Genomic DNA, 16,618 nt, shown 5'->3' with positions numbered 1-16,618 from the left:
CATGTTTGTTGAGACATCTAAAGCTCTCGCCTTAAAAGAAGCAAGCTTAATGACGCAGACGCGCACGCATCTCACCGAGTAAACGTGTGCACATTAACGCGATGCACTGTCGGCAACGGTAACACTTTCCCCCCTATTCACCTAAGAGGGGGGGGGGGGCGCAATGTCAGCGCCATACATTGACATAATTGGGAGGGGGGGGGGGCGCTGCGACGAACCTTCGCCCCTCCCGAAGGAGAACACTCGGGGAGTCTAGACCACTCCCCGAGTGTTCTCGGGGAGTGGTTCGGGGAACGCTCCCGGGGAGTCTAGACCACCGAACAACATCGACGGCGGCAGAGATTGTGGCCATCCGCGAGGTGATTCGTTATGTATCGACGCAGCCTCCTGGCAAATGGACTATATTTTGTGACTGCAAACCAACGCTTCAAGTAACAAATTCGGCGCTTAAACGAGGGCAGCACACTATGTAGCCCTGAAAACTGGCCATCGTATTGGCCTCGAGGCCCACCACTGGAAACGCCGGCGCCGCCGTCGGCGTGACGTGCTTGGCAGGATCACGTGGTCTCAGCGGCCGCGTCGGCTGCTTGTGGAGCACTGCCGCGTGCTTTGAAAACGAGTTTCAAGTCCCACATATGCGCTGCGGTCTGTTCAAATTCGGAAGTTTTCCTTCATTTTCTACTCAATTGAAACCATTGTAATAGAATGGCTGCCTCTGAAGGCGACGAACATGGGGCTCTGCCGCTCGGTGCCGCGCTTACGCAACGGAGCCCAGTGTCAGCCTGCACCGGTAACCGCGGGACAAGAAACTGCGTGAAGCATGGGTTGTAAAGCTAAGAACCGGCAAGTAGCCATCGGCTACGAGTCTTGTGTGCAACAAGCACTTCCCCGACGAAGACTTTCGTTACTGCGTCGGGCCTGCGATGTTCGCTGAGTAGCAGACAGCGCGTACTGAGACGATGGCTCGCGCGCGCTTCCCGCCGGCAAATGATGCTTATCTGCCACAGGATGGAAAAGGCGCTACCTTTTACCACGTGCGATGCCGTCTCAGAACCCTCCCGTGCGACCTCTTGATCGTCGGCCCCATGCTCAGCGTCCACAAAATCGGCTGCAGATACGCAAGTCATTGTTTAGATACGTTGAATGAAAACGCACAGGGTCCCTCATGCATTCGCTGAAGATGACTAGAAGGCGAAAGCCATCTTCTTCTTGTCATTAGTTGTACTGATTCTCCCGCGCCCCCCTCCAAAAGCGTTCTGCACCTAACGCGGTTTTGCACGGCCTCCGTGACCGATCACGGAGGCAATGCAAAGGGATCATGTCGTGTGAATACGTCATCATGTGACATCCCGTTGTCACGTCATGGTGATGTCATAATGAAGTTACAAATTTAGATCTGTGACGTCATGATGACGTCACATGGTGACGTCATCACATGACAATTATTTTTTGCGTCACTCGTCTTGACGCCGTCGACGGTAAATCTTCCCGTTTGAAGAGGCATCTAAGGCTTTTGCCTGCATAAGCTACGCGACGTTTGCTGGTGGACTAGCGAGAGTCAAATGCTGCGGCTGTGTGCTGCATTTATGTTGGCAATAACATTTTTTTCAGTCGAGCTTGCGTTCCCCTGACGCAAACACAATGTGCTAAAAAGCCCAAATTTATTTCTGCCACTCTCAAACTCACGTTGGGCCTCTCCAACCCCATGTATTTTCTTGGAGCCTCATTTATTTTCGTGGGAAAGATATGCCACCCTGTCGGCGTCAGACACGACACTACTGCCAAAATTGCTGGGGTACTCGCCAAATAATTACTATCATGTTTTGTGGCTGCTGGTTGCTGTAATAACTTCTGTTTTATTCACCGCTATTTCAAGTTTATGTGGGTTCTAGTTCACAGCCGACATTTGCAGAACAAGTCCGGCAAACGTTACTGTATTTTCTTTCTTTTCCTTGGCGTTGCATGCTACTACATGCTCGGTCTCGTCAACTGCTTCTCCTTCCACCAGCAATCTCGAAGTGGTGAAGCTTTGGTCTATGAATTTGTTGATGACAGAGAGCGGCAAGTTCACTGGAATGCAAACGGAACGATAATTAAGGAGCGTTAAAAAAAGACGTCGCATTTGCTCACGTTTTGTGTGAGCACCAAACGAAACGAATGCGCTGAATAAACAAACAGAAGCAGCGGCATTTGCCCGCTGAGAAGACCGATCAATACGCAGTGCGAGACAACTTGTCAAATGACATTGAAACGTTCCCGAATTTAGACCGAAAAAGAAAAAAAAACACTGAATCGTCAGGACGGCTAGATCACAAAGTTGCCATGTGCACCGAAGCCGCAGTTGTAAGGAAATTGCTTTTGAACTGCTCTGATAGCGTCCGCGCAACAGTAGTTGTTTGTTTACTCACAAATTCTCATATTTTGCGGCCTAAGTTCACAGCGCGGTGCCAAAACGCGCTCGTAGCAAAAGCGAAACCATGAGTACGAACATACATGCAGACGCTCATACATGCAGAGGCACCGTCAGTCGTCGCGAACCCGTGCGATCGCTGGCTTGAGGCTTCTTTCTGTTATGCTCCGTTTGGTTATACAGGCAGTCTATTCTTACGAGATATTTCACATAGTTCACGCAAGAGGCCGGTTCAGGAGTCTCCAACGCGGTGACCGCGTGAAGCGGGTGCTCCTTTTCTGCAAAGAGACAGCGACTGTAGGCTATCTTGTGCTTTCAGTTCGTCGAAAATTATTATTTTGACAGTAAAGAACACAATTCCTTTCGAAAGTAGTTACATAAATGCCCTGGAGGGCTTCCGCGAGGTGTTCTTATAGAGCGCCGACAGCAAAACCTATGGGGAGCGCGCCGGCGGTATCCTACCTAGCACGCAATCGAGGCGCGTCCGATAGAGGGCGACTCCCTAACTCCTCACGGCCAATAGAGTATCGGTAGATTCCAGGGCACATCGGCCTACATGGAAACGAGCAAGCCGATGGGGAGGCAGAGATGGCTTGCGATAACGCCACATTATTGGCCATTCCATTTTATCGACTGGATACAAACAGCGTTGTATATACACTCCTCCGCGAAAATGCTGCAGCATATTGGTCTTCACCAAGTCATCGTCACAGCCGTCTTCACCAACTCGATTCACACATGCACGTTAAAATGCCGCCAACCATGAAAAGGTGCAGTACAAGCCTACTACGCAGATTGCGACTATATATATGTGTGGCGTTCACTCGTCGTTACCTACACCTTATCGGTTGTGTGGACAGTCCGAATTGCGAGGTATGTGGCACTCCTGAGACTACAGCACACCTCTTGTGCATCTGCCCACGATATATCACGCAAAAAAATCCGGTGGCCACCGTCTTGTTGAAATATACGAAACAACAAGTCGCAGAAAACGTTCTGTTGGGGCCATCACCTCGTCATCAGCGCGATATTCTGAAAGCGCTGAACAAGTTTTTGCGCGAGACAGAACTCGACAAGAGACTAAATATTTTCTGGACATTCAAGGTTTTGCTTCATCACCACCTTCCTCTTCATCATCATCAACACCTTCTCTCCACTCTCTGTCCCACCCCCTCCCCTTCCCTATAACGCTGAGTAGTAGGCCAGAACATTGATTCAGGCCGACCTCTTAGCTTTTCTGCCACAATAAACCCCTCTCTCTCTCCCTTCATTTTGTGCTACGCGTGTAGTACACAGCTGCGATAAACCATGGAGAAAAAAAAAAAACGCCAGGCCTGCGCTGAAATCGCAGCACAGTCACAGCGAAAGCTGGAAGAGCGGCGTTTCTAGAGCCCGTTGTAAGCTCTCTTGGGGCTACAATAGAAGTACACTAGAATGGTACCCACTACGCCATAAATCACAATTTTTGTGAAGTTGGGAAGCACCTACTGAGACATTATTTGTCATTCTGCGGAGAAGCGAGGCACCAGCTACACGTCTGTAAGGCATTATGTGCACTTTGTTGACGCGATGACTGATGACGATGAAGAATTATGGCTCAGCCCTTTGTAATGGGTTGGAAGCTTTAAACGGCCCACCAGTTATGCAATTTGCATTGGGTGACGCCCGGTCGCTATTTCCCTCTCCCGTCATGCTGTATAACATACGTTGACGTGGGAGAGAGACGGGGGGGGGGGGCGAAGACCTTTACTGAGACCCCGAGGAAATGGATCATGCGCTTATGGGCTTCCTTGGCAACCAATACAAGTGCACTTGCGAGGAACCCACTACGCTATAAATCATTGTAATTTTACTGAGACCCCGAGGTTATGGATCATGCGCTTATGGGCTTCCTTGGCAACCAATACAAGTGCACTTGCGAGGAACCCACTACGCTCTAAATCATTGTAATTTTACTGAGACCCCGAGAAAATGGATCATGCGCTTATGGGCTTCCTTGGCAACCAATACAAGTGCACTTGCGAGGAACCCACTACGCTATAAATCATTGTAGTTTTTGAGAAGTAGGGCAGCAGGCACTGTGCCATTTTTCGTCATTCTACGGAGAGCCGTGGTACCTGCTAAACACATGTAAGGCATTATGCGCACTTTGTTGATGCTGTGCCTGATGACGACGAAGAATTATGGGAATGCTTCCAACCCTTTGTAATGGGTTGGAAGCATTCAACAACCTACTCGTTGCGCAATTCGCATTGTGTGACGCCTGGTTACAGAATTCGCGTTGTGCGACTCTTGGTGCTTATTTTACTCTTCTATCACGCTATATTGCATATGCTAATGTGGTTCCTTCCCGACATGAAGCCTGTATAGGACCTTTTTGCAAAGCAGTTTCAAGCACCGGCATGGCTCAGAGGTTGAATACTGGGCTCCCACGCAGAGGGCCCAGGTTCGAACCTTGTTCCATCCTGGAATTTTTTTCTCATTTAGTTTTTTTTTTTATTTCGAGCGATACTGGTTACGGACACCGGCGGCGGCGGCGGCGGCGGCGGACAACTACGGCGCCAAAAACGGCCGGTGAAATGATCTCATAACAGCTTTCGCTGTAAAAAATTCGGCAGATCCCACGTACCGTGGGAGTCGATTTTATGCGAAGCTTGCGGCGGGAAGGTGACTGTGGCGTAATTTTTTTACAGAGCGAAACGTCCCACAATGACGCTAAAGATTTGTATAAATTTTATACGCACACATATATGTTGAAGAGCCGCAAAGCCGCATATCTTTTATATAACCAGTTGTTTACAGTTGGGTAACGCTGTCAACGGCAATGTGGGTATTACCGACACCAAAAGCGGTAAGCTGATATGTAGTGCTTATACTTGTCCCTTATGATGGAGAACGCACGCACACTTCACGAACCCGTATGCATGTGTGGAAGAGGTTCTTGACAGCTCTTGAACAAGGTCATCATCACCGTGGTCAGTGAGCACCAGCAGCTGGTCATGACTTGTTATTGGATCTGGTCGTGATTGCGGTGACGAGGGGTCCATGTGTAGTGAAATATGAGAGGCCTGGATAGTGCTACGTAGACCAACATCAGTGGATGGCGCTTGTCGTATTCGTAGACTACCTGGGCGTATGTGGACTACGTATTCTAGTCTACAAAGCGGCTGTCAGTCAATCTGGCATCATGCTCGGTCAGGATGAGGCCATCGCCCAGCCTCGTAAGGAATGAAGAAAACACTGCGTCGTTCTCAGGGCTGGGCAAAGATACTTTGAAATTGTATCGCGATACGATACAAGATACTCAGGCTAGACGTATTTGAGATACAGATACAAGATACTACAACACTGATTGTGTCCGATACGATACATTCCAATTGTATCTTAAGATACTTCGATACATTCGCAAATTTCTTATTATATATCTATATAATGTAGCACTAAGTACCTCTGCAGGAAAATGTTCGCTTGAAAATGTATTAACTGCGACCAATTTTGTTTCATTTGAATAAATGTGCGGGAGTATCTCAAAAGTTGTTTACTTCATGCTCAAGGTATTTAGTTTCATTCGGAAGCAATTTAATGGCATTGCTTTAGCTACTTAACTTCACATCTCTTTACACACATCGCTGAAAGCGGTTTTTGCTTGTCACTTTTGTAATTGATGGGACTCGCTGCTTTGCTTGCCGACCAGCTAGCGGGTTGCCATGTAATCATAAGGACTTCAATAAGAAGCCGGCGCACGATGCTGCAAATACCACTGTGGAGTTCTACCTTGCCCGAAACATATTACGGTTTTCGCAATAACGCATCACCGGACGTGTACGTCACCAAGAACATGTGCCGCCTAGAAACGATTCTGACGTATTGTACAGTGGCACAAAACGCCACAGGGCGCCACCGCTGTTCAGACTAATGCGTCTTATAGCTCCAATTACCTGGTGATTAGTAACAGTAAAAGAATTTAGGGAAGCCTAAACAAGGAAAACAAAAATATCTAAGTAAAATAGAAAAGCGGTTGCGTATCAGCCACAGCGAATAAGCATAGAAACACGGTACAGGCAGCAGCCCCAAGAGCTAGTGATAATTGTTGCGTTTGACGTCCCAAAACCACAATATGATTATGAAGGATGCTGTAATGGAGGGCTCCAGAAATTTTTACCACCTGGGGTTCTAAAACCTAAATATAAGCACACGGTCCTCTAACATTTTCCCTCCATCGTAATGCGGCCGCCGCGAACTTCGGATCAGACGTCAAGCACCATAACCACTAGACCACGGTGGCGGGCAACCCCTAATAGTATGAGAATTAAATTCAGTGCCTATGGAAAATAGCCTAAAACGGCTCGTTCGGACGCTCATGAGAAAAACGGAGCGTTTGGTAGAACAATACTTCTCGAATACATTTGCTAGCATACTTAAAATGAATCGTAGTAATTTGTGCTATTATAATGGAAACTCAATTTCACGATTTTACTTAGTAGTAAGCAGAATTTTGTTACTGTGCACGCCAGGCGCGCCCGGATTATAATATATTTGCTCCCAACATCGCCTTTACGTAAGAGTAAATTCAAGTGGACTAGGAGTATGTAAACAGTAGCAGAAATGACGCAGGCAATGAAAAGCAAGAATAAATCAGAGAGCTTACCTTGGCAGCGCGGTAAAGGCATATTGCAGTAAGGAGGCCGGAAATAAACTATATAGAATCATATGTATTGTACGGATTGTGAAAGAAGGACAGCTAAGAAATAACTTCTGCTAATAATCAAATTATGATTTTAAAACTCTTTGAATAAAAGAAAGAGAGACGTACGCCAAGATAGCTGTTATGTGAATGCTTGTTCTGTTAGATCCACCATCGGTACCGGTGGTGCTATAGCTGTTGGAATATTATTTGCATATAAGTTAATCTTACTGCACGTAAGTCAAACTTACATCCACGAGATCCTTCAAATCTCCGATGTGTGAAAGCCACTAGACGCAAAGCAATCCCCCATGCTTGCATTCTTCAGCCTTCGTAACGAAGCACCACACAAGAGTAACTTCGATAATGACACAGAAGCATCAGATTCTGTGCGAGAGACGCCGTGCGCGTTGAAGTACGCGGCCCAGGACAGTGCCAAGTGTCACGTTACTTACAGAACTAAAAAGAAAAAGCGATAAAACAAAAGGTCGGCTGGGCGTACGTTCGCGCGCTTGTCTATCGAGACGACGCGAGCGCCACCGCGTGACTCTGCTCCGCCAAAATGGACGCTCAGAGCTGATCCTCTATTCTCGCGGCAAAACTATGATGGAAAGATGAAATAATGTGACTGCCTTTAGTTTTATTCTGGTGATTTAGTGGCAGCCGTATCAGCTTGAGAAGCGTCGTTCAGTCAACGTTTATTGTTTCGCACGGTGATGGTGCGATCGCAGTATCTTGTATCTTAAGATACACGATACATTCTTCAATGTATCGGAAATGCAGATACTGATACACCTCTTGCGAGACGTATCGCGATACAGATACAAGATACCCCAAGAGTATCTAAGATAGTATCTAAGATACATGTATCTTCGATACTGCCCAGCACTGGTCGTTCTGGCGGGCTAACTGCACTTTACTGTGCGATGATGTGAATATCATACGTAATTTTCGTTAGTGTATTCCTCCGGGGTCGAGCAATGCTTCAATATAGCTTGCTGAAACATAGGAATACAAATGCAATGTTTATTAGACTGCTATAAAAGCACAGCCAACACCCGAACCACAGTCATTAATCTGATGTGACGTCTGTATCGTAGGAGTATACATCGTAGGAGTATCATGCAGTGTTTATTGATTTCTTGCAAAATTAGATAGCCAGCACCATAACCACAATTGACGTTGCACCGACATTACGCCTGCATAGGCTGTTTTTCCAAATTAGTTTATAGACCTGGCGTGGCTCTGTGGTAGAACACCTGGTTGCCACACAGTATGCTTGGGTTCGATTCCTGCTGGAATCCTAATTTTCTTATTTCCATTCGTCGGGTCAACGCTGCCGATGTGTGTTTTTCTTAACGCTCTCGCATTTAAGCTACCAATGTCTGTTCTCGCCGTTCCAGGGCAGATATAAATTGTCAATCACCTGTGGCGCATACCCGTACACCGCGGCCCGTGGTAAACGGGTATGTGCCACAGATCTGGAGGAAAGGGTTTGACGACGTACGCGACAGGATTTTCGCGTTATTCATGTCATGGCCCGAAAGTCATTATCATCAAATCCTCTCACCTTCCCATGCCAATTTTGGCCTACACCAGCTTAAGGAGTCGATCATCAGAGCACCCAGACGCAGCCGGCTAGACAGATAGATACGTAGATAAAAACGCTCAAAATGCCGAAGGTTCGCTAAGAAATGCTTCGCATTTAATACATTTCGAAAGTTTGACCTCATCAACGAAGGATTTATTTTATGTGTCTCCCTCCCGCCCGTCGATACGCCCATCGTATCCGACCAAGGCAGCTTCTAGGATCGTAGGCAATGCAAGCTTTCTGTACCTCAATCGGTTTCGCCCTGCCTCCGGGATCGGCCCACCTTTGACCAAGGGACTATATCACGCTAGGTGACGTCAAGATGACATCACACATTTATGCGATCTGCGACTTCATCACGCAATAAAAAAAAAAAAGCAGAAGTTCAAGGGAAGCTTAAAGAGATTAAAAATTCTCCAACACATTTCGCTGGAACCAACGTAACGTACGTAACGTTTCGACAAGCAGTTGCATCTTCAACAACCAGCGCAGAACAGACAAGGGACAAAGGGACAAGAAAGGGAACATAGACGAGCGCTGCAGTCTTGAAGTCCCTTGTTAAACGCGGGCTCCAGCAACACCTTGTGTTCACGAATTTTATTGCGATAGCGATTATATGGACAGTCTCGGCTGAATTTTGCCGTCGCCGTCATGCACCGTATATGTATAAGTATGTATATATATATAAAAGCCCCAAAGAAAAATAATTCAGAAAAATGCTCCCGAAGCGCGGAATCGAACCAGGGACCTCTTGCTCCGCAGCGAGTGGCGCTAGCCACTACGCCACGAAACGCAGATCCTCCACGTAGGTAACGGCGAGCGTTATATACACACCATTTACCGCTGGAGGACTCAGAGACGGCTGCGCTTATAAGCGTTTCTTCATTACCAGCGAGATGGCGTTAGGAGAACGACGGGCGCATTTAAAAGTCGTCGGCGAGCTCGCTCGCTTCTTCTTATTGCGCAGGGAGAACCTTGCCCTTCCGCTGTATGCTCGCGTGGTTTTCTGGTGGTGAGGGGAAGAGGGTTGTTTCAAGCTTTCACTGTGGTATCCGCGCTCATGTTACGGAGCGTACGGAAGTCACTCGATCTCAAGGGACGCCGCTAAACGAACAAACAGACGATGAGCGCGAACTATCAAGTGTCACAGCTCGACACTTGAAGCACGCTAGTTTTCTTCGCTGCTTCGGCCGCCTTTGCAACAGGAGCGCTGTTCAAACTGAGCGTATCCATTGGCGAGCCTCACTTCGTATAGCATTAGTTTCCTGCTATCGCATTCATTGCTTCGCCCTTGCGGCGAAACTGTGACTTTTTTCATCACTTCATCACGTAAAGATTTTTTGCATCACTCGTGTTCACGCTGCCGACGGTCAGTTTTCGCGTTTGATAAGGCATGTAAGGCTTTATCCCTTAATATCTATAAAAACGATATGACGCGTCGGACCGTTGATGCACAAGAGTACGGGGAACAAATATGTTGCCTGAAGCAACGACAATACAAGGTGATGTAACCTGCGTGCCGACACAGCTTAACTGGCCCCTAAACCACCCAGAGGTCGAAATTTAGTTGTCGCGTTGCAGTTGTGCACGATTCTGCAACAAAGATGTAGCCGCGAGAATTTTTCCAAATGGTGACGTAATGTTCGACGGCTCGTCTCTCCTCCTTGCCGTGAGAGGAGTAAGAGCAGGGAGCGCACGTACCTGCGAGAAGACAAACAGGTTCTTGTTGTTGCTAACCAAATGCACGTGGTGACGTCACGAGCAACGCTTGGGATACCGATAGCTCCGAAGAGAAGCGCTATTTTTCTTTTTTTTGGTGGCGAGCCCGCGGCTCGTAGCGCTGCCGTGTTTGGCATTGTTGATCGCGACGGCCTTCTGTACTCAATGCGCGTGTTTACTTGAAATGTTAAAAAAAAATATTGGGAATTGTTTAGGGGCCCTTTAAAAGATTTCCGTGTTCTGTCTTCTTTTACGGGATTACGCTGCAATTTATGATGACCGAACTGGGTGACAAAAGGGCGACAAGGAGTACATAGGGACGAGGGGAACTAATGTGGCAGAAAACAACCTACTCTCTCCAGCGCTCAGCAAGACCAGCAAGAATGCCTGATGGTGGTCGGTGGCAACAATAACAACGCGTGCGAGGACAGGTATCAGAGGGAGGAGGGGACAGGTCCCCTCCTCCCTCTACTCTCTTGCCGAGAAGTCTCCGTGTGTATTTGTTTTATTTTTATTTATTCATTTCTTGCCTCGTGAGCTTCCCTTTCCCAGATGCTTTTTTGCTGAGACATGAACACGAGTGCTGTTCAAAGCTCACCGATCCGAAAACACAGACACAGCGGACGACGGCGCTGCGGCTTAAAAAGGACAAACACTATTTCTTTTTATTGACATCAGGCGACGCAAACCTTGGACTTCTTGCGTGGCGGATCGTCGGCGCTTTTGGCCGAACCCTCGCTGCTCGCCGCAGGCTCGACGCTCACTCCCGGGATCTGCGAAAAGCGGTAAAACCCAATGAAGCCCATACAGACACACAGTTATCGATTTGGACTTTGCGAACGGGCGGCCACCGAGTCCACCTGCGTTTCGTAATCGGATTAGAGGAGAACCCGCCGCGCACGCGAAGACCAACAGAAGCGAGCAAATGGAGACAAAACAGCGAGCGCGCATGAGTGCCGCAGATAAAAGAATGCCTAACGCGAATTGAAATTCCATTGCCGCGACATCGTGGCTCCCCTCTCCTTATCGTCTCTTTTGTCTCTCCGCCGGCGAACGCGCAGAGAGCTGCAGCGGCCGAGTTGCGAGAGAAAGTCCGGCCGCACATGGCGTGCGCCCCCTTTGCGTGCGATATATACGTGCTCGCAAAAAAGCGCGACACACAAACAACAGAGGCTTAGGCGATTACAAAACGCACTTCGGTGGTCGTCGTCGCTGCACTCTGAAAACATCCGCACGAATTCGAGCGCCCACAAAGAAGAAGCGCGCTCGACGAGAACGACACAAACAAAAGGGGGCGGGGGGGTACAAAACTGACGGCACAAGGCAGTCTGCCCACTTTCTATTTGGCCCCCTTACCCTCGCAAGCTCGGCGCCGGGCCCACTAACCGAAAATCGATACTGCGGCAGCCCCGGAGCCGCACTGATTCGCCCAGAGCTCCGGCCGATGAAACGTTACGAGGCCTCGTAAATACTCTCTAAAAAGCGCGCACGTCGTTGCACCGACAACGACGAGCTCGAAGGACAACGAACGCCTAACGCCCTTCGTCAGCCTGCGCAGCTAGCAGAGCATGGCGAGGACGACGGCGGTGAACGAACGGCTATCAATCGCAGCTGCAGCGGCGGCCGGAGAACGGAGCGAACGACTACGCGCGGAAACCAGGCAACGGCAGTGAGCCCGGCGAAGGCCAAGGCTGCCACGACGGCTCGCGTGATTCATGCCTCGCGGCCGAGAGCGTTGCGCTCGAGGCAATTTTTGCACTATATACAGCACGTCAGGCCGCCGGTCTGCCTCTGCTTTGCCGCGGGTCGCGCCACCTAAGCGGCAGCAGTGCGAGGTCAAGAGCTCCGGCACGAACACAGTACACTTGAACCTCGTTATAACGAACACCGATACGGCGAACTAAGTAACAATTGTTGGGGTTTGACGTTCAAAAAAAGGAAGGAAAACAGGAGAGAGGAAAGACAGGGATGTTAACCACTTTGACGTTCAAAAATAACAATATGAGTATGAGGGACGCCGTAGTGGAGGGCTCCGCAAATTTCGACCACATTGATTTCTTTAACGTGCACCTAAATCTAAGCACGCGGGTCTCTAGCATTTCGTTGCCACCGAAATGCGGCCAGGATTCAATACCGCGACCTGCGGGTCAGCAATCGAGCGCATCTAGACCTCCGCGCCTCTAGACCTCTAGACCACCGCGGCAGGTGGTTATAGCGAGGTGTGTGACCGGGCTAGTTGGTATTCCATAGCTATACGTGAACGGCATCTCTCCTACGCTGTTGTGTCTCTTCCGCGCTGTTCAAGACGCTGTAGTTATAACGAACAATAAGTACAAACTTTGGTTGGTCACGTTTCATTTCAGTGGCATTTATACTCTTCACAACCAAACCGAAAACGCGAGATCCGCCGGTATATCGGCCATAACAAAGCAATATTTGGTTCGCGCGAGGCTCAGCACAGGAAAGGTAGTAAAATATCGAAATAAATATTGAAAGATAATTCACACAGACAGACAGACAATGAATTTTTCTAAGGTCCTCGGAGGCGACTCGGAAAGCCCCCTCAAGGGAGACAATTCATTCAAAACCACATTCTTTTTTTGTCGACCGAAAAAGCTCCTGAAATTTTGATCAGCCAGTGAAAAAAAGGAAAGAACCAAGAAAGCGCATTTGAATGGTGGCGCCATCGTATGAGCCGAAGTTTTAAAAGCCGCAAGGAGACAGGTAAGTATAACCTCGTTTATAGTGGGCTTGAAGACTAGAATAATGCGTTTTGCTATCTGGGGTTTTTCGCGAGGCAGATTGCAGATTCCTCAGAGCCGATCTTTATATCTACCATGTGAGAATGGCAGACTGGGCTTGTTGGTTACACATATTTGAAGTTTTAAGGCGCGAATAAGACACGGACGAAGAATAGGAACACACACACGGTGTGTTCCTATTCTTCGTCCGTGTCTTATTCGCGCCTTAAAACTTCAATTATATCTACCGTTACAATGAATATCGGCTATAACGAACTAATTCGTGGCCCCGATGTCATTTCGTTATAATGATGTTGTACTGTATAGCTGAACCGAGGTTCCACCTATTCGATCAATTCGGACCACCCCTATTCCATCACAGCAATTGCCTGACCCACACGCGCTGTCTGAATTAGCCCACGATATATGATGCTTTTAGGGGCGAAGCTCCATAAGGCGGCACCCGTTCGTCCCTCGTAGTTGTCGTAGTCGTAGTGCGTAACCAGTCGTAACGCTAGTACCAGATCTTGACCTCCAAGGTGGTGCCGGTGGGAGATTTTTCCTGTGCGTTGTTGAACAATAAAAAATTCGCAGCGTGCGCGTTAACTAAAAGCCGAATTCTTCTGTCTCTCATTCCCCATTAGCAGCCATTGGCATGTTCCAGTAGGAAACGTTAGTAGAAGTAGAAGTGTAAGTGTTAGCTAAAAGCCGACTTCTTCTGTCTCTCATTCCCATTAGCAGCCATTGTTTACCTCCAAGGTAGTGCCTGGTGAGATTTCTCCTGTGCGTGATTAAACAATAAAAATTTGTTCAAAACGCCGTTGATTGATGAAATAAACCAACGAAAGACGCCAGATGTTTTCTAAAAGCAAAACGAAAGCACGCCAGATGTTTCTAAAGCAAAACGAAAAGACGCCAGCTGCTTAACGAAAGACGCCAGATGTTTTCTAAAGCAATGGTTTTCTAAACAATGAAAATTCACAGCGTACATGTAAAATTAAAGTGAGCTGCAAGTCGTCATAACTCATCGAACCTTTAGTATAAACGCGCCCGATCTCACGTCGGTGATGATGTACTGGGCAGAATTCACGGAAGATTCACGGTTTACCGATGAACCTCCGCAGCTTCGCCCACTCATCATCATTCACTCCGTGGATATGCTGTGAATTAAAAAAAAAAATGTTGACTTTTACACTCGAAATTTCGCTTGTAGGACTTATTTAAAAGAAAGCCTCTCGGTGGCGCTTTCCCCACGTTATCGTTATTTTATATTACAGCGAAAGCTGTTATGAGATCACAACAATAGTGGCGAACTTATCTGCCGTCGCCGCCGGCCTCCTGCGTGGCAGAAGAGTATTCTACCACTGAGCCACGCCGATGCTTGAAACTCCTTCGCAAAAAATACCCTATACAGGCGTTATGTAACGAAACACGTTAACAGATGTAAAAAGTCGCAGTATCGCCGCAACGGCGAAGCAATGTATGCGATAGCAACAAATTAGAATGCCACATGAAGAACGGCAAGCAGCTCGATACTTCTCACTTATCACGAGGTCACACAGCATTACATACGCCAACGACAGCGATACCAACCACCACCAGCGCCCTTCACACGAGAGGAGACTGTCGCACTTCGCCGACTGCAGACCCGAACATTTCCAAATCTGCACTTCCTGCACAAATTATATCCGACTCGCTATACCAACGCCTGTCCAGGATGTGGAGCCATCCCCACAACATTTCACGTCACCGTAGAGTGCACCGCTGCCTACTTCCCTCCCCTCCCACCAATCCTTCGGTCCACCCGTACCCCAGAGCAGTGGGAAGGCATCCTTCGCGAAGGCGCCTCCGAGGTCTGTCGGGCGCTCGTCCAGCGGGCCCGGGCTATCGCAGAGGTTGCCATAGGAGTCCCGGAATAGGGACCCTCCCCGTTTTCTTTAAATTTTAATAAAGGAATGTTTTCATCATCATCATCGATACTTGCAACGCGCTGTCCGAGCGCAAAGGACTGACGAAATGAACACACACAGGACGACCGCGAACTAACAGCGGTCACAGCTCGACACTTGCAGCGCGCTGCTCAAACACAAGGAAGGATACTCCAAAGAACGCACACGTACACATAGGACGAGCGCGAACTGCTACGGTTGTTATTTCTTCGTGTTTGAGGAAGCTACAACCCAACGTCCTCATACTTCGTTTTCTTTAAAACTGCGGCGCATGGAGTGACCCCTCCGCGTCTCCTGCCGTGCGGTGGCGTTCGACGCATTAGAGAGTTTGAGAATTCTGGCCCCAAGGAGCTTGGGGACCCAAGACGCTTGCGAGTCGCCAGGGCGCATGCGCAGAACCCAAGCCACTCTTAGGCTCTTGCGCTCGCGTTGACCCGAGACGCAAAAATCGAAAACTAGCGTGGGGCCCCAAGGCGTCTTGGGTCACGAGCGAGAAGACACAGACGCAACGCGGGCAACGGCGCAGTATGGACCGCGTCTCGCATGATTTTAAATTTCGTCACGCGTGGCGCTCCGTGCGCTTGACCCACCGCAGCCTGCGTTGGCCCAATTCTCAAACTCTGCTGATCATCCGAACGCAAGAGCAGGCTGCCCAACGCAGCTTGGGGGCCCAGCGTCTTGGGTCCCCAATTCTCAAACTCTCTATTGTTTACTCGGCGTTCCACATCGTGAGTGGGTACAGAAATGGGCCACTTTTAGGGGCGAAGCTCCTTAAAGCGGCACCCGTTCGTCCCTCGTAGTCGTAGTGCGTAACCAGTCGTAACGCTAGTACCAGATCTTGACCTCCAAAGTGGTGCCGGTGGGAGATTTTTCCTGTGCGTTGTTGAACAATAAAAAATTCGCAGCGTGCGCGTTAAAAGCCGAATTCTTCTGTCTCTCATTCCCCATTAGCAGCCATTGGCATGTTCCAGTAGGAAACGTTAGTAGAAGTAGAAGTGTAAGCGTTAGCTAAAAGCCGACTTCTTCTGTCTCTCATTCCCATCAGCAGCCATTGTTTACCTCCAAGGTAGTGCCTGGTGAGATTTCTCCTGTGCGTGATTAAACAATAAAAATTTTGTTCAAAACGCCGTTGATTGATGAAATAAACCAACGAAAGACGCCAGATGTTTTCTACAAGCAAAACGAAAGAACGCCAGATGTTTCTAAAGCAAAACGAAAAGACGCCAGCTGCTTAACGAAAGACGCCAGATGTTTTCTAAAGCAATGGTTTTCTAAACAATGAAAATTCACAGTGTACATGTAAAATTAAAGTGAGCTGCAAGTCGTCATAACTCTCATCGAACCTTTAGAACGCGCCCGATCTCACGTCGGTGATGATGTACTGGGCAGAATTCACGGAAGATTCACGGTTTACCGATGAACCTCCGCAGCTTCGCCCACTCATCATCATTCACTCCGTGGATATGCTGTGATTTTTTTAGTGCGCATCCCAAGGACAGCTTTCAAACTGAAGGAAAATGCAGG

General features: G+C 48.4%; 1 protein-coding gene across 1 annotated transcript in view; it reads right to left on the bottom strand.

Annotated features, from left to right (window-relative positions):
• Positions 1-11,045: 11,045 nt before the first annotated feature.
• Positions 11,046-16,618, bottom strand: part of LOC119382817 (exosome complex exonuclease RRP44) — a 39,757-nt gene continuing 34,184 nt past the window's right edge. The window contains exon 22 of the mRNA XM_037650678.2: positions 11,046-11,177. Coding sequence (XP_037506606.1) covers positions 11,079-11,177 — 99 coding nt within the window. The 3' untranslated portion in view covers positions 11,046-11,078. The remainder of the gene's footprint in view (positions 11,178-16,618) is intronic.

Source organism: Rhipicephalus sanguineus, chromosome 2, assembly GCF_013339695.2.
Source record: "Rhipicephalus sanguineus isolate Rsan-2018 chromosome 2, BIME_Rsan_1.4, whole genome shotgun sequence".
NCBI lineage: Eukaryota > Metazoa > Arthropoda > Arachnida > Ixodida > Ixodidae > Rhipicephalus > Rhipicephalus sanguineus.
The sequence above is the reverse complement of the archived record's forward strand: the minus strand, read 5'-3'. Positions and strand labels throughout refer to the sequence as shown.